The 18,705-nt window shown below is 41.1% G+C and overlaps 2 protein-coding genes across 2 annotated transcripts; both read right to left on the bottom strand.

Moving 5' to 3' along the window:
• Positions 1 to 1,898: 1,898 nt before the first annotated feature.
• LOC123156080 (GDSL esterase/lipase At1g28580) lies at positions 1,899 to 3,348 on the bottom strand. The gene is made up of 3 exons (XM_044574242.1): positions 3,061 to 3,348; positions 2,782 to 2,994; positions 1,899 to 2,664 (listed from the first exon to the last, which is right to left on the bottom strand). The coding sequence occupies exons 1-3, from the start codon at positions 3,284 to 3,286 to the stop codon at positions 2,027 to 2,029; spliced, it is 1,077 nt and encodes a 358-aa protein (XP_044430177.1). The 5' UTR covers positions 3,287 to 3,348; the 3' UTR covers positions 1,899 to 2,026.
• Positions 3,349 to 14,789: 11,441 nt separating this feature from the next.
• LOC123158982 (40S ribosomal protein S25-2) lies at positions 14,790 to 16,268 on the bottom strand. The gene is made up of 3 exons (XM_044576790.1): positions 16,149 to 16,268; positions 15,853 to 16,062; positions 14,790 to 15,081 (listed from the first exon to the last, which is right to left on the bottom strand). Exons 1-3 carry the CDS (start codon positions 16,149 to 16,151, stop codon positions 14,968 to 14,970), a joined length of 327 nt encoding a protein of 108 aa, XP_044432725.1. The 5' UTR covers positions 16,152 to 16,268; the 3' UTR covers positions 14,790 to 14,967.
• Positions 16,269 to 18,705: the final 2,437 nt, after the last annotated feature.

Genomic DNA, 18,705 nt, shown 5'->3' with positions numbered 1-18,705 from the left:
AGAGAGAACCGAGAGAAGAACGCGAACAGGGGGAGGAGGGAAGGAGGGGCGACCATGGCTCTGCGGCTAAAACATGCTTGGCCCAAGCCCATTTGGCCCAAGTTTACATCAGATCTCCGAATTTGTTACGGGAGCAGCGGCCCTAACATGCAGCGCTTGAAGATCAGCAAAAAAAAGGTTCGCCAGGATTAGTACGATATCTAACGGCCACGGACATCCAAAACAGGCATCCAATGGTTTGAAACGGTAATGGCCTGAGAGGGCTCGGTTAGTGCTCAGTTTTAATGTCTTAAAATGTTCACAATGTCCCTACTTTACTAATGTCACTTCATTATTAGGGCTCCCTTAGCTACACCTTCCTTTTGCAAGGTATGTTGTGTGGTTATGTTTTCCGTGATTGTGTCGCTACATGAATATGTTTTCGAGAATGGATGCAACGGTTGTATTATTATCTCAACGAGAAAGACAAAATAATGAAGCTGTTAGCTAGTACACTTTTTCCAACCAGTGATGACACAATGTTTGATATATTTCACTGATGGTTTCTGTTGTCTCTTTCTGCAGCATGCTCTTCGTCCTCCTTTTCCTTTGCATGTTTTACATTCGCTATTTGAATCATATGTGTCTCTATGTTACTAAGATAACTATCATTACAACAGTTAAGTTAAGAAGTACATGTACTTTGTTTGGGTCTGGCTGTGTACTTCATTGCCTGTGTTGTTTGACACATTCACTGCCTGCACTAACTGAACAGATTGGTAACAGCCAATGAAAATACCTCCAAATGCAAGGCAACTAAAGCCCAATCCAAGACAGGCAATGATGAAACGAGCAGCCCACTAACAAAAAAAAAGAATTATCAAACAAGTGAAAATGGTGCAGCGAAGCGCGCGTTACCCTCTAGTACGAACATATTCATGCGACGGATGTTGAAAATATGAGCAATTTATCATATGGTTTAATTAATAGAAATAGTAGATAAAACATGACCACAGTAACAAAGACAAGACAAGTCATGCAATCTAAAAGAGAGTAGGCGAATAGCATCTGAAGTTGTGAACTTCAATAGAGCATATCTAGAACAGATGCTAGAACAAAAAACTCAGCATGATCTCAAACAAAAAAGATATGAACACACACTGAGCAATGGCAGTTGCATTGGCGCTGGCGTTGGCGTTGTCACCCATGTCGTCGAAGAGGTTGTCGGCGTCAGGGAAGAAGTCGTCGTCGGGGAAGTGAATGTCGGCGTTTGTTCCACCCATTATGAAGAGTTCAGTAGGCGTGCAGAGCACTACCCACAAATGATCATCGCCATTCTCCCGTACAGGACTCAAAGAGGTGGGGTTTCAGATGCCTACTGTGCCGACTTGTGGTGCACGCCGGAAAGCTGGGATGGAGAAGATTGTAGTAGTAGCTCTATGCTCGGGAACTCGGTGGTGTGATGCAAGTGTTGTCTGGTGTGCTTCTCTGGAGAGGAGCGACCTCTTTTTTATAGGCACAGGAGGAGGCGAACTGGCATTGAAGAGAGATGAAACAAAGAGACGGGAGGCGAACCAAACATGCAACATCCGAAGGGGGCACTGTCCGTATTCAATCTTCACTATAGCAAAAACTTTTCAGCTCCCGTGTGACCTTTAGTATACCAGTCGTGCATCGCTAAAATTTAGACAACGACTCGTTTCCGCGGCGCGGGGCATCATGCCGAGGTGAGGCGGGTGGCGGACAACGAGCGCGCGTATATGTCTCTCCTCTTCTCATGCTCATACATGTGTGGGGAAACAATCTCCCTTATAATAAGGAGGCCCAACTCCTACTAAGCTAGCAGTATGGGACTAAGGTACGATTTATTAGGAATTATGAGAATGGCTATTGGGCTGGCCCAAAACAGACCAAATTCCAGCAACAGATCCAACCATTTCATTCATGACCAATTGAGATGGTGATACAAGATTAAAAATTCCAAAAGCTAGCGCATAACAGATCTTGGTTGCAGCAACATTTCTTCAAGTCTCGAAAGAAAATTCTCCTAGCAAGCGTGGAGCAACGGAATGTCCGCATACGGGCCGTTGAGCACCCCATTGGCGATGACACTGTATGCCTTCTCCGTCATGTGAACCTGGTCCCAGTTGGCGAACCTGGACGGGTCACGGCAAACCTTTGCGTTCTGATCGCACCCACGGCCGGTGCCGTAGGGGCCGTTGCCACCACAACACGCCACCAGGGGGTCGTCGATGCCATGCCTCTTAGGGTTCCTGAAAAACTCCATGGCGGCGCCATAGTAGTCGGCGTAGATGACCTTCACGCCAGGGTTGCGAGACCTGAGCCGGCCGACCTCCTGCCTCAACAGTTGGTTGTGCTTCTGGGAGAACGTATTGTACCACTTGAGGCAGCCGAATTGGTCATAGTCGGCAGACTTGTTAGTCTTGTGCCCACTCAGGTAAATCGGGACACACCCGATGGGGAAGTTTCCAGGAACAAGGATCGTCTTGGCACCGAGGTTGATCACCTCCTGGACGCCGGAGCCTATGCGGGCGATGATGTCGGGCATGTACTTATAGGGCGTGTCACGGCTGCGCTGGCGATCGTAGAACCAGAAGTTGTAGTCGTTGCCACCGATCTCGCCAAAGATGATGAGGGACTCGCTGAGGAGACGTTTGGTTGCAGCTGATTAATCACACACAAAAAGAGGAATTAGCTGACTAATGCAGGAAGAAACATGTGATATATGGTAAGGACGATGCATGAATGTATGCCCCTATATTTTGTTGCATGAGTACGTACCTTTTCCAGGAGCTATCCGTGCGAGCACTGCCTTGAAGGAACCGAGCTCCCAGTCGAGGCACCAGTGCGGCATACTGAAGTTATACCTTTTACTGTAGTAGTCCGGGCTCAGGGCAATAGAGCCTAACACGGCGAAGTTGGCACCGGTCCGGAACTGCCCCGTCTTCTCCTCGGGCCCACTCGGTGTGAGCAGTGGCAGCCCCAACGCTTGCGCTGACACACACTAAATTCAGAAATCAAGCACGAGTGAAGTACACCTGCGTGCATACGTGCACTTACCGTAGAAGTCCACAATGAGACGCCCGTCTGAGCAGCGGCCCGTGGGACGGTGGAAGTAGGTCCCTCCATAAGGGGGGCTCCACATCGAACCTGGGTGGAAGTTGCCCGTGTCGATGATGGAGTCGCCGAATGCGAAGATGCGCTTGAAGCAGCCGCACGACCCTAGATCAGCGTTCAGCAGCAGGACGGCAAAGACCAAGAGGAGGGCCAATGAGGGACTCCCCATTTTAGAGAAAAAAGGCTAGACGCTAGCGTCTTCAGACTAGAAGTGTTGCAGATCTACTTTTGGTTTTGTATTCCAGATGAGTCCTTTGCTTCCCTTTTATAGCACATTTTATAGGGTTGAGCGTGTATCAAGATGAATCAGATATTATTAATATATTTTTAGCAGGGTGTGTGAAGATATCACAATGGTTTGTGCATGGTGAAGATATCATAATTAAATATGAATCACTTACTAGTGCAGTGTTTCTGCAATTAAATTGGTGTGTTATCTTACTACACCACAACATTTCCCTGGAATTAAATTTGTGGGCATTGTGACAAAATATCTATCACTTGTATACAAATGCAATATTTGTCAAAGATAAGATTTGGCCTTGAAGGCATTAATTCATGCAATATATATCTGCAGTTGTCCAAGCATGATTTATGGTCGGCATTCAAAAGGTGTTGACCTTATAAGTTTTTCAATGACGCTGACATCAAGATTAACTGAGGAAATCATTAATTTAATATTTGCAACATTTAATGAGTATATTGAGAAAAACTTTAATATTTGCAACATTTAATGAGTATATTTAGGAAATATTTACTCTTAAATGTGGTGTATATTAAAATATATCCTCAATATTTCATTAGTTAATGCTGATGTCATATGTCGATTAAAAACTTACAACGACAAATACATTTTACAAGATGACCATATATCATGCATGTGCATATATAGAGTGGATGAATTGATGACATGCAAGATCAAATCTTCTAGAAATACTGCATTTGTATAGAACAAAAAGATATGCCACACTTGATGATCGAGAAATTATTGCCCCCCATCTGATTAGATCCAATGGATTTCTAGAGGTATGTGATAGGACACCGTTTTAGAAGGCCAACAATGTGGCGAACATGGAAAATTTCACTGAAGTAAAATTTACATACTTTTCATTATTTTTCAGAAATATGGGTAAGACTCTTCCTTCGCATACTTGTCAGCGAAATCATCAGTTCATGTTAGGCTAACATGTTGGCCCAGAGTAAAACTACTTGCAAATTCGGACCCAAATTAACATTACTGGCGAATATGTAGATAGAACATATGGATATATTTGTAGGAACTTGTCTCTTCTGATTAGTATCATGATTTTTAACAGGTAAATGTACAAAAAAAAACAATAGTGCAGAAACTTTCACAGATTTGATTCAACCGTTTAACTCTATATGAATTACATTCCTTGGCATGTCCATATTTCATGCAGAATCTTCAAGATCGACAATGTAGAGTATCTTTAGTAGTGTCTTCTCGCATCTATACCTCTTCACTTCACATGTTCCTTGATCCAATGGATAAACAACCCACCGTTGGTATATATGTTGTGTGCGTAGACCTGAGTCCTCCCATCTCAGTATATGAACAGTCTCCTATGCTCCAAACAATTATATGAGTGTCTCCGTGCAGTGAATGGAACCGCATATCCGGGAATGAGTACCAAATGACCGAATGGTCGAACCTTTATAGGCGTCAGGGTGTCGCTTTGAGTATACATGTCTCTAGGAGAATACATATGTTGCCACAAACGGACGCATTGCTTCAACAACCACATTGTCTCGTGAATCAATGGGCACGAAATTACCACCATATATATTTTCTTTCACACAGACACGATACTCATTTTGAATATTAATAGCCAAACAAAAGAGGGAAACTGAAACCAGATTTTAATCTAGTACTATAAGCTATAATCTGTTACTAAAATAATTCTCTAATTTACATTTGCTATATTGAATATTTGACAACATATTGCGGAAAAATGTTTTGCATTGTGGTTTATGCATGATGCACGAGAGGGTCGAGTAATGGCGAGGAAGGATTTTAGGATACACCGCATCAAAAATTTCAAATGGGTCAACAAAAACCCACTAGATATGGCCCTCCGTGGAACCGCTGCATGAGCAATAAATGGTTGAGATTAAGAGGTTGTTTGGGGACAGCTCTGGCCTGCCAAGCTTGGGCTCACCAAATATTTGGCGCGGGATTTCGCCTCCCGCGACTTACGAAAAAGTTGGCTCAAAATTGTACTAGGGCTGCCATAGACGTGTGGGCGCACAAATTATTTGGTCTTCATCCAAATGAGCATGCAAGGCTTGGTCCATTTCCAATTTTTTGGCAGGGTGTCTCACGTAAATGATCCAAAAAGGCCCTAAAATATACCCCTTCATTGTAAAGCTAAAATCATCAATACTTTACTGACTTTGCACGTCGGTTAACAAGTTTTATGAAGTGCATGACAATTTTGATTCTCATGTTCGAGCGCAATATACAAATTAGTTTGTTTGTATTTATCAATTTTGATGTACTTATCAAATTTGAACTAAAACAACGACAAGTAATATGAAACGGAGGGAGTGCCGGTCAATTCCTTGTTCACGTAAAGTGACATTAACTCACTGCCACTATGAATTGGCCAGACACGCATCGACATGTGAGATAATTACCTGACTCAACATGCCAATATTAATGGAAATCCAACCACAAGAGGAATATTAATTTTTTGGGACACAAGAAAATATGTATCATGCATAGTCTTATCATACCCAGGTTAGGGTAATCTTATTATTAGGATGCCGATATATACCCGACGTCCAGTCTGGGAGGTCCCGGACCGAATTCGAACGAACCGTCCGGTGTAACGCTCGATTGAACCAAACATTTTAGTCATGTGTGGGCGCGAGCCCAGAACGAACGTTTCTTCATGCGAACTAATTCTACTGGCCCAGTAGGCACAATCCAGTCGGCCAAAAAAACAAAAAAAGGGACGTAGTAGAGAAAAAGGCATACTATAGAAAACATATATTCCCTACTAAAAAAATAGAGGGAAAACATAATACAAAAAAGACACGGCAAAATGGCGTGGTAAGAGTGCTTTCCATGGATATTTTTCAAAATTGTTTTGCCATGGCAAACTAAAATGTTGCATACCTTTTGGACATTGATAACGCCCACACGTGAGGTCTGGGAACCCCTGGGCCAAACGAATCGTTCGGTACCGGGGGGGAGGGGGTATCCATCAAACGATTTCGTTCGGCAGGATGCACCCCCACCCCCGCATGAACGCAGCAAACCACGTCGCCCCACGACCAACCTAGTAGTTGGCCTCCCCATCACCACACGTTAGTTCAAGTGAAAACAAAAATAGAAAAAGTTCATCAAAAAAGCCCACTTTCGAGAAGACTACTATCAAGTCTTCAAGCTGTGATATGAACCTGATTATGAATAGGAAAATATTTTGTTGCCACAACATGTATATTAAAACTTTCGTCAAGTTAAAAAAAGGGTCCATACTAGTTGTGAAAATAAAAAAATGCCAGTATTTGAGAACACACAGAAGAAACTTTGGCAACTAAAAATGTTCCAAAAGAAAAGATGCCTATGTTTTATGACCAAAAAGCAAAGTTTGCCATGGTTAAAAAATATAAGCAGAAAACATTCATTGGTTTTTGTGTGTGAAACAACTAAGATTTGGTATAATGCAAGTAGTTATAATTGACATGGCACAATTGTTTTTACGATCAACTGAAATGAATAAGCCGTGGTCCAAAAACTATATTTTCCGTGGTCAAATAACTGAAATCGCCGTGACCCACAATCTAGATTTGCCATGGTCAAAATTAAAGAATTTTTCGTGGTCTAAAAGCTAAATTAGGCATGGTCGAAAAACTGAAATTGTCGTGATCCACGGTCAAAAATTAAAGAATTTGTCGTGGTCGAAAAACAGCCACAATGAAATAACTGTAATAGTCATGATCTACAATCTAGATTTTCCATGCTCAAAAAATGAAGAGAATGTGTCATGTTCCAAAAGTAAAATTGCCATGGTCAAATAACTGAAATTGCCATGATCCACAATCTAGATTTGCGATGGTCAAAATTTGAAGAATTTTTCGTGGTCCAAAACAAAATTTGCCATGGTCAAATAACTGAAATTGCCCATGTTAGAGCAATAAAGGAAATAATATACATTTGACCCATGTCAATGAATGCAAAAAAATATCAGGGCAAAACAAAAGAAAAAATTGCCATGCCAAAAATTGAAAGCATAAAATTTGTCATGTTATGAAATTTTTTACCAACGTTAAAAATAAAAAAGCCTTGCTAGAGAAAGAAGATAGCATGGATTTTTTAAGTGAAATTAAAGAAATTGTCGTGGCCCAAAAACTAAATGTGCCATGGTGAAATAAGTGAAATTGCCTGTGTTAGAGAAAAAAGAAGTAATATACATTTGACCCATGTTAGTGAATGCAAAACAAAACCATGGCCAAAAATAAAAAAATTACCATGGCAAATTTTTTCATGAAAAAAATTTTTTGCCATGCCTCACAAAACAAATCGAAAGGATCATAACTTTTTCCATGGTAAAACAAATTTGGATGATCAAACTTGTCGTGTTCTCAAAACTAATGTGCAATTGCATGGAAAGCATTCTTTGTATGGACATGGCAAAAGAAACAATGATTCATGACAACACATGCTTTTTGTTTGCCAAACTTACCAATTTTAGTTGCCATGTTGCTTAACATCCTAGGTTGGCAAAAAAATTGAACATCTTAAATTGCCATGGCAAGTTTGCCATGTTTTTGAACATGGCAAAAAAGTCATGCAAAATTGAACCAGAATGACATGGTACAAAAGTAAAAAATGCCATGCTAAAAGTAAATTTAACGTGGTACCATGAAATAAAAAACATCCCAAGGAAACATATGAAAGTAAATATTTCCATGTATGTAAAGTAATATTTGCCATGGAAATGAAAGTAAAGTTTTCCATGGAAAATAAAAAAGTAAAAAAAATGGCAATAAAAGCTAAAAATTTTACATGGCGATGTAGGTAAATTTTTCATGTGAATAAATTTAATTTTCCATAGAAAATTTAAAGTTATTTGGACATGGAAAATAAAGTGAATTTGCCAAGATGAGTAAATTAAATTTTCCATGCCTATTGAAAGTAGATTTTTCATGGAAAATATGAAGCAAAATTTTCCGTGGTAGTATTAGTAAAAATAATTTTCATGGTCCATGAAGGAAAAGTTGACAACGGAGTGATAAAATTTAAATTTGCTATGGCAAAATGAAGCAAAAATTGTTGTGGCAAAGAAAGCAAATTTGCCATGGCTATTGAAAGAAGATTTGCCAAGGTAAAATGAAGCAAAATTGCCATGGAAAAGAAAGTAAAATTTGTGATGGCTATTGAAAGTAGATTTGCCATGGTGCAGAATAAGTGAAAAATGTGATCTCTATTGAAAAGTATATTTGCCATGGCAAATAATTAAAAAGATATGCCGTGGTCTATAAGTTAAGTGTAGTCAATATTTTGCCATGAGTTCGGTGAGACTGCGCAAAACAACACAGTACCCACACAAAAAAACAGCATGTCGATCATGGCAGAATTCTTTTTAGAGAAAAACCATCTAAAATTCATGGCAATTTATCAAATTATGTGTAAAAGGTTAAATGGCAAGTTTAGCAAAAAAAACTGTTGATATGTATAGGTAATGGCATTTTTTTAAACAACATCGCAAGTGTACTGAACTTTGTTTGCATGAGCAGTCATCGCAATTGTATGAACAAGCATGGCAGAAATGTATGGAAAATAAGTAAAAATTGTCATGGCTATTGAAAACAGCATGTCGATCACTGCAAAAAAAAATAGAAAACAGTCTAGATTCATGGCAATTTACCTAAATTTTTATGTGTAAAAAGGTGAGATGGCAAGTTTAACAAACTATTGATATTTATAGGTAATGGCCATTCTCGTCGTCCCGTCGCGCGTCGACTTGGCATCCGTGGAGTCCCTGAGTTCAAGGGTGGAGAAGGCTCGGCCCTAGACAGAGCTGGATGGGATCTCGCCATCCCCGCCGCAACATGGACGAAATTTGGGACATGGCAAAAATGTTGAGACCTGGCAAATTTAGCATAAGTAGCAACTTGGTTTTTCGTCAAGTTTTGGATTTAAAAAAATTGTTATTCCCCACAAAAAATGGCAAAAAATAGCCGTGGGTACAACAAAATGCTAAGTTGCAATCAACCAAACAGTAACTAGCAGAGCATATCACGCAAATAAGAAACTAAATATCCAGTAGTACTAGCTAGCAAACAGGCCAGCCCATGAAGAGCTCTTCGGGCTGGAAGGCACAGTGTGCTTGTTTGGACCAGCCCATGTCCTGGTGGCCTGTTTCTTAATTTTGTTATTTCATTTTCATTTTACTTTTCTCAACTTTAAATAATTTAGGACTTCAAAAAATTCCGAATATTATAGAAACCAGAAATTTGAAATAAAACGTTCAATAAATCATAAAATGTTTGTAGATTAAAAAAAATCATGATTTTCTTAAAAATGTTTGCTTAACAAATAATGTATGATGTTTTCTAAAAACTGTTTGGGAATTCAAAAAATGCTAATGGTGTTTATAAAGTTCATATATTAAAGAAAGGTAATGAAATTTCAAAAAACTCATAAATTCAAAAAATGTTCATGAATGAAAAATTATTCTGAAAATTCAAACACTGTCCGCGACTAACAAAATAGTTTATTCATTCGTGAAATGTTCGCTGATTCAGAAAATGATTAAGCTTTTAAGAAAATGATTTTAAATCAAAAAATGTTTGTTGAATCACAATTTTTTTTCAAGAATTTAAAATATGGTTGCACGAATTTTCAAAAAATTGTTCGTCCATTCTAGAAATGTTTTCCGATTCAAGAGAATTGTTAAAAATATATTCATAACTTCGAAAAACTATTTGCTAATAGTATAAAATGTTCATGAATACATAAAGTGTTCTTGATTTTAGAAAATCTTCAAAAATTTGCAAAAGTGTTCACAAATTGGAAAATTATCAAGATTTCAAATATGTGCACGAGTTAAAAATGTTCACGCATTCACGAAATTGAGAGTTATAGTGATTGTCGGTGATGCAGCAAAATATGGTCATGGCCATTAGAGATTATGAAAAAAAATCTCACATTGCAATGCAGGGGCGTTTTGCTAGTCTATAACTAATAATAAAGGGGCTATTGCTTCTAGCGGTACGTCACAGAAATTGCCTCTAAAATTACAAACTATACCAACCAATGCTACCTATAAATGTTAAAAAAATATTTTACACAGGGGAACCCCCTGCCTAGGGCGGCCCATGCAGTAGGGACTTCCGGACGGCTTGTTTTTAAAAAGTAGCTTTTTACTTTTTATTTTATCAAATTTAGATAAGTTGGGACTTCAAAAAAGTTTCAAACAAATAAGAAAATGATAATCCCGAAATAACATGTTTAATAAATCATAAAATGTTTGTGGATACAAAAAAGTTTGCGATTTTGTAACCAAAAAATTGGCTTATTCAAAAAATGTATGAAATTTTGAAAAAATATGTTCTTGATTCTTTTAAAAAATCCGTGTACTATTTTTTTTATGAAATTGAACAAAATTTTGCCAATTAAAAAATTTTTCATCAATGGAAAAATATCTTCAAAATTCAAAAACTGTGCGTGACTTACAAATAGTTTATCCGTTCATAAAATGTCCACTCATTCAAAAAAAATCATGCATTTCAAAAAATATTCGTCAAATCTAAACAAAATCCTCGATTCTAGAAATATTTCCCAATTCATGAAAACTGTCTAATAAATGTTCACAATATTAAAAAATGTCTAGAAATTGAATAAAATTCTCATGAACTAGAAAAATGCCCTTGATTTTAGAAAATGTTCACAAATTTGTAAAAAAAATCACGAATTTGAAAAATGATAATGATTTCAAATATATTCACGAGTTTGTAAAAATATCCATGATTTCAGTGATATTGTATCTCGGTGATGCAACAAAATATGGTCATGAGCATTGGAGATTTTCTTCCCGTTGCAGCGCATGGACCCTTTTGCTAGTAATAATAAACGGTTATTGGTTCTTGCGGTACGTCACGGAAATTGCCCTCAAAGTTGCAAAATATTACCCACAAATGGCATCTTGTTTTTTGAGACGTACCAATGCCACCTATAAGTGCTAAAAACATTTCACATGGGGGATCCCCGCCTGAGCCGTCCCATGCTGCAGGGACCAACTATACTGCGCTCTGCGCTTAGGGAGTAGACGCAGCACGCCCGTTTGGGCCGGCCATGTCCGAGCGGCCTGTTTTTCAATTTTGTAAAAAAAAAATCTTTTTCGTGTACATTTCACGCCCCCCCCCCCTTGACCTAAACCCGGGCATGGGCAGCCCGGCCCGACGACCCGGCCCGAACCCGACCCGAAAAACCCGGGCCGGGCCGGGCCGGGCTTGACGTTCGGGCCGGACTCGGGCCTAGTTTTGCAGCCCGGAAGATAGTTCGGGCCGGGCTTGGGCTTCATTTTTTATGTATTTCGGGCCGGGCTTTCGGGCTTCGGGCCGGGCTTGCACGTGCGTACACTAAAAAACAGCGTTCGGGCCGGGCTTTCGGGCTTCGGGCTTGACTTCGGGCCGGGCTCGGGCTTGAAAACAGGGAGTATTTCGGGCTTCAGGCCGGGCTCGGGCTTGGGAAATGAAGGTCGGGCTTTTATAAGCCCGGCCCGAAACCCGGTCCGGCCCGAAACCCGGCCCGGCCCGACGTTTGCCCGGGTTTACCTTGACCCAGGCCACGCGGTACCCTTTTGCTTCATACAATGTCTGGGACTAAAATGTTTGAGATTTGAAACAAATCTTCGGGAAATCAAAAAATGTTCACGGTTTTTGTAAGTTTGTGTATTAAAATACTAACTAAATTGAATTAAATTTTGACAATTCAAAAATGTTCATGAATGGAAAAATATCCTTAAAATTTAAAAACAGTTCCTGACTTACAAAATAGTTTATTCATTCAAAAAAATTCTCTAGGTCAATAAACGATCATGCATTTCAAAAAATGTTCGTTAAATATACAAAATGTCCTTGAATTTGAAAATTGGTTCACGAATTTGCAAAACAATGTTCCTCCATTCTAGAAATATTTGCCGATTCAAAAGAATTGTTAACAAAATGTCCACAACTTCAAAAAAATGCTTGCAAATAGTATAAAATGGTCATCAATTCGAAAAATGTTCTGGATTTTTGAAAATGTTCGAAAATTTGTAAATGTGTTCATGAAGTAAATAAATGTTTTCGATTTCAAATATGTTCATGAGTTTAGAAAAAAGTTCATCAGTTCACCAAATTGAGAGTGGCCATTGGAGATTCCCCTCAGTTCCTAAATATAAGACCTTTTAGAGATTTCAATATAGATTACATACGAAGCAAAATGAGTGAATCTACACTCTAAAATATGTCTATATATATCTGTATGCAGTCCGTATTGAAATCTCAAAAGGTCTTATATTTAGAAACGGGGGGAGTATTATTTTATTCTCCCGTTGCAATGCACGATCATTTTGCTAGTATATTATTAAAACGATATAAAATTAATGGTTAAGATGCATCAATGTTAAATTATGAGATTTCAGCGGCTTAGATTCAATATGAGACTTAACATAGATCTCATCTACGCTTCCATAAAAAAAATACAAGACATGCTTAAACCTCCCGCGCCGGATTTCAATCAGGAGAAATAAAGGCACGCACGGCCCTGAGTCTTGGTCACCCACGTTGTAGTCTTGCTCGCGCATGCTGCATTATTTCTTTACCTAATGAATCACTCCAAATGTCCTAAATAAGAAAACATAATAGTATGTGCCTGCAGGTTAAACAAAAATAGAGCATAGATGCGCGACAGAACATGCATGTATGTTAATTGTCTAACGTATATTACCGGCAAAAATAATTGAAGACTGGTGTACAGTTAAAATTCACAAATGGGTCTAGCCGGCTTTATGGATCCCACTTAAGAAAAACTTATTTGTTGTTAAAAAATCTGAACAATTATTTTGTGTACACATGTAGTTGTTCGTACATGAAGAATTTTACAAATAAATATTTTTCTATGATCTAAAACATGAAACAATGTGACCGCACAATCGACATACTATTTACTATTAGGGATTGACATATTCATTTCTTTTGGAATTCCTAATTAAACATATTAACGATAAAATTACAGAACTCATTTTTTATCAATTTCCTGAAATATACAAATTTAATTATTATTTTTATATTTGAAAATTCTAGACCCACTATATGTGTATATAGATGTTCTCGAACTTCACATATGTTTTTCTCTTTCCGTTCTTTCCAAAATTTCTGGAACTCTAAATATGTTTTTTAAAATTCAAAAGTTACGGGCCTGCATGATTTTAGCAGCGTGGAAAGGCATAATATGTAATCTAGATTCACAAATGAATTTAATTAGCAGTGTTTTTTCCAAAAGTTGAAAAGCGTGCATTAACATATCAAGTGAGACTATATCCGATGGTCATGTCTAAAATTGTATAGACCAACCAACTGAAAGAAACCAAATGCTTAACTGATGATAGTCTGTTAAGTTTTTTTTCTAATCATGGAAAAACTTTTAGTTATGTACTATGAGCTGCATGGATCACGGTGGATTCCCATTTCAATATAATCTAATTTGAAAAACAAAACAAAACACGGTAAGCTGTTAGGTAAAGGCAACAAAAGTTTACACAATATTTAGTGTGCTAGAGTGTGCTACTAGTCGAAGATTTCATGGATATACACGTCGACTGCTTCTGGCCATAACCACATGCGAATAAATCACCTTCAAGTTGAACATGACATAGTTCCGAAACTACACAATAGTTCAGATAGCTTCAAGTTAAACATGACATAGTTCCAAATTTGACAAAAGAATAGATAGGTTCAGGTTCAACCTAGTGGCGCGCTGGATTGTTTAGCCCTACGACATTCCGGTTGAAAATCACGCAGTTGCAATTATCCATTAACTATATGGCAAACACATTTGGAAGTGTTACATTGAGGCGAAACAAAAGTAGGCACACTTTGACTGAAACATAGTACTGACGAAAGAACAACAACCGAACCTGAAGAACAGAGATACAGAACAGGGCTCGTTCCTGTTGAGCTAGAGCTTCTTGAGATACAGAAGAGCGCTTGTTCCCCAACTGCACATCATGGCTTCCGGGCAGCCAGAAGGAGCCCAACATCGCAGGAGGTGCGGAGCGGGTAAATGACTTGATTGACCCTGCTTCAGGTACTTGGGACGAGCAGCAATCACATCAATTTAATCCAATTGATGCAAAAAAGGATCATCGATTTTGAATCCAATTGATGCAAGTACCCTGTTAATGTGCGACATCCAGGTATCAAGACCCCACTTAATGCAGGTGTATAAAAACTACAGGCTATCTCAAGATAGCCTCAAGGATCATACAGCGCTATCTCAAGAGCCTTATCCTCCAAACAAGATCAGCCTCACAGCATCATTTGACACAAACATGATAACTCCATACCCTTGGAACCATACACCGCAACAAAATAGTTGCGCCCAGGAACAGCCGTAGAGCGTGGACAGCAACAAATAAAAAGACCCAATACGGCAATATATAAGGTAGATTTCATTGCGCTGACAAAACGATCTTAAAGTGTACCAAAACTCAAAAGCAATTCAACATTACTGGTGGCACAGTGTGCCCCCCTGGACATAGTGAACTTGAATATAACAGCAACACCTCAGTCTACTGGACTAAAAACAGACACAGAACACATGATGATGATAAATCAGGTGTTTGTCGCCCTGGTGAAGATCTGCTGGCTGGAGTGGATTGAGACCATCCTGATGAGCCCCCTCTCCATCAGGTCCTTGATAGCCCTGCGAGCCAGAGACCCGTTGATCTGCAGGTAGATAGACACAGGCCGAGTGAGATCATCAGGTTTGTGGTGTGCATAAATGTACATGCCTGAAGAGCTCGGTTTATTAAATTGAGTGAGATAACAAACAGGAAGCGCAGACATACATGCAAGGGGGAATTGCTAAACTCTTGCCGTGCACACATCAATAGTTCTAATACATGTTAACAATTCATAGACCAACAACATATATGTTTCGTCCCATGATCCTACAGTTGCAATCTAATAATATGGCATGTAGATGCAGGCGCAGCCGTGGACAGCAAAATGCGGTGACAAGTTACTGAAGCATTCAACAGCATCGACCAACCAAATTACCTCCATGAATCAACGTTTAACTCTACGAATCAATGGTGATGTCAAATTACACTAAACATGGGTACACTGCACATGTCAAAATCAGATAGTGCAATTTCTATGACGCTATGCAATTGGCACACCGAGCAAAATCTGAGGATGCACTAATCTGAGCATCACACACACTGCACAAAAACTATCAGCACACATGGAGCAGCCAAAACCGGCATCAATTTATAACACAATCATATACTAGTATGTTCATGCTCTTGTTCAGATTACTACCGACTGACCCCAAAACAGTGAATCACATCAAAGAACTTCACCAGGAGCCATGGCGCATCACACACATATCCTACAATCCCGAGATCTCAGTTCTCACGGGAAGAAAGCAAGCAAAGAAGAAGAGATCCGGAGGGGGGGGGGGGGGGGGGGGGGGGGGGGGCGAGCGGGCGTTACCCTGAGGCGCTCGGAGAGGACGGAGGGCGTGATCTGCTTGTACTTGGGCACCTCGGTGAGCAGCTTGTCGTAGGTGGCCTGGTCGAACAGCACCGCGTTGTTCACCTTCTCCTTTTGCTTGCCCTTGCTCCACTTCTTCTTCTTCTGCTTGCCGCCGCCGGACTTGGCCGGCTTGGACGACGCCGCCGGGGCCTTCTCCTTCTTCGGTGCCTGCGAGGAGACACGAGCGGGTGTCAGCGCGCGTCCGGTGTGGCGACGCGGGGAGACGCGCGCGGCGGCCGGGATGGCGCACGTACCATGGCTGACGGCGGTGGCGCGGCGGCGGGAGCGGGAGCGGGAGCGGCGAAGAGGAGGAGGAGACGGCGGCGGCGGCGGCGGGGGAGAGGGGGAGAAGAGATGGATTGTGGGGAGGAGGAGGGGGTATATAAGTCGGATGGGGGCTAGGGTTCCTCTGTGGGCCGGAGTGGGCTGTTGGGCCGCATGCGCTGGGCTCGTTCTGCGGAGTTTATTCATCTGAGTCCATTAACCCTCAAAAAAAATATGAGTCCATTTGAAGTTTCTTATTTTGCTCGATTTTTTTTCGAAGTTTCTTATATACATTCAAAAACCATCCCTGTGGCGAAACAATCTGTGGTTGGATGGTCAGAGGGACTGTAGTATCCCGATCCCATCAGGGTTCAGATCCTGGTGCTAGGATTTCCGGCGATGCGCATTCAGTGGGAGAAGACGTTCCCGTCAACGACGAGGTGCATACGGTGCAGTGGACGTATCTCAAAAATGTGTGTTTGCAAGGGTGTAAAGGGAAAAGAGGCTCCATCATACGAAACCTCCTCTTAGAATTTGTGACAAGCTTTGACCACGACATTTTTTGAAGAAAAAAAATGCCATCGTCCGACATTAAATTAATAAAGCCCTTACGGATAACCATACAACACCACTACAAACACACACAACAAAGAGAGAAAATAAAAACGACATGATACAACGGCGTCGGCGAACAACCACAACCCCAGACAAACAACAAGGCAAACTGATGCGACATCGCTTGGAGTCATCTGGGTTCTCATCCACACTCAGGCACCCGGATGTAGATCCCAACTCGCCGCACCCTCGTCGGGGCTACGAAACCCTCAACACGAAGCCTCATGTACAGTAAGGGACTTGGATATGCCAGAATTCGATAAAAGGGTGCTTGGATCTCCAGTTGGAATATAGGCAAGGGTGCAATGTAGGGGGGCTATGCCCCCCCCCTCATACGAGCAAAATGTATTTTTAATAATTGTTTATATTGGCTACATGTATCGAAATTGCATAGGAGCTCTCGGTGACTACGCTCACTGTAATCCATCCTATCCATTAGCATCGGGATTCCCGCTCGCTATATTAGTTGCTTCGTATTCACACCTTTTCACTACTAGTATTCCTTTGTACCGCTTGGTATATCATCTACACAGTGCACACGTTTTCTGTCCAAGTCCACACAAATGGATGTCCTCCTGTCTCCTTCACGCCCTCTCATCTGCCAACTCCCAACCACCTAAATGAAGTTAATGCACACGCTCCTCTCTTCCTCGCAACGGCTCAATCCTCACTACAACGGTCATCTTCCTCCTCTCATCAGTTATAAAAATCATGCAGCTTGTAGCTTCCTCACTACTGCATATCATACCATCAAGAGCAACCAACATGTGGTTGGATGGTTAGAGGGACTGTGGTATTCCCAGCCCATCACTACTAGTATTCCTTTGTACTGCTTGGTATATCATCTACACAGTGCACATGTTTTCTGTCCAAGTCCACACAAATGGATGTCCTCCTGTCTCCTTCACGCCCTCTCATCTACCAACTCCCAACCACCTAAATAAAGTTAATGCACACGCTTCTCTCTTCCTCGCAACGGCTCAATCCTCACTACAACGGTCATCTTCCTCCTCTCGTCAGTTATAAAAATCATGCAGCTTGTAGCTTCCTCACTACTGCATATCATACCATCAAGAGCAACCAACATGTGGTTGGATGGTTAGAGGGACTGTGGTATCCCCAGCCCATCAGGGTTTAAATCTTGATGCTAGCATTTATTTCTGGATTTATTTCAGGATTTTCGGCGATGCACATTTAGTGGGAGGAGACGTTCCCGTCTGTTAGAAGGGACAGAGAGAATTGGTAGAATAGTTCTTGTATTGCTTGAGCCTCATGGGCATATACATAGGAGTACAATGATCAACTTGGAATATAAGGCAAGCCAGAACAAATCCTAGTCTATCTCATCTTACCTAATAATCAATATACTCAACATCTCTCGCAGTCACGAGGATAGCGATGCAGACGGTGAGACTAGAGAAGAATCTGAAGGCAAGTCGAAGGACACCCCCCCCCCCCAGTCGTAACGGTCGATGCAGCGCGGAGTCGTGGCTGGAGTGGCAACCGACGAGGTTGCTCAAGCAAGGCGGTAGCCCTTTGTGTCATTTGTCGTGGTAGCCGAGAGCGTAGGTGGTGGAGCCGTGGTCAAGGTAGCCGTGTGAAAAATGTTGTGGTCGATGTCGAGTCAGGATAGCCGGTGTCGATGAAGTCGTCGTGGAGCCATGGGCGCAAGGAGCGCCGATCGAGTTAGTCATGGGCGCACTGGTGTCGAAGTAGTGGTGCACCGGGAATAGGATGTTGTTGACGAGGCATCGCACTGGGTTTGCCAAACCCGGGGACACATCGTAGACGAAGGCACACGTCGGTGTTGCCAGCACCAAGCATGCGTAGACGGATGAAGATGAAGTGGACGAAGCACCACACCAGGTTTTCCAGGCCCGGGGACACGTCGTGGACGAAGGCACGCACCGATGTTACCAGCACCAGGCATGC

The sequence above is a fragment of the Triticum aestivum genome, chromosome 7B (genome assembly GCF_018294505.1).
Source record: "Triticum aestivum cultivar Chinese Spring chromosome 7B, IWGSC CS RefSeq v2.1, whole genome shotgun sequence".
In the NCBI taxonomy this organism is placed as follows: domain Eukaryota; kingdom Viridiplantae; phylum Streptophyta; class Magnoliopsida; order Poales; family Poaceae; genus Triticum; species Triticum aestivum.
Note: the sequence above shows the minus strand (reverse complement) of the source record. Positions and strands in the feature narration are given on the sequence as shown.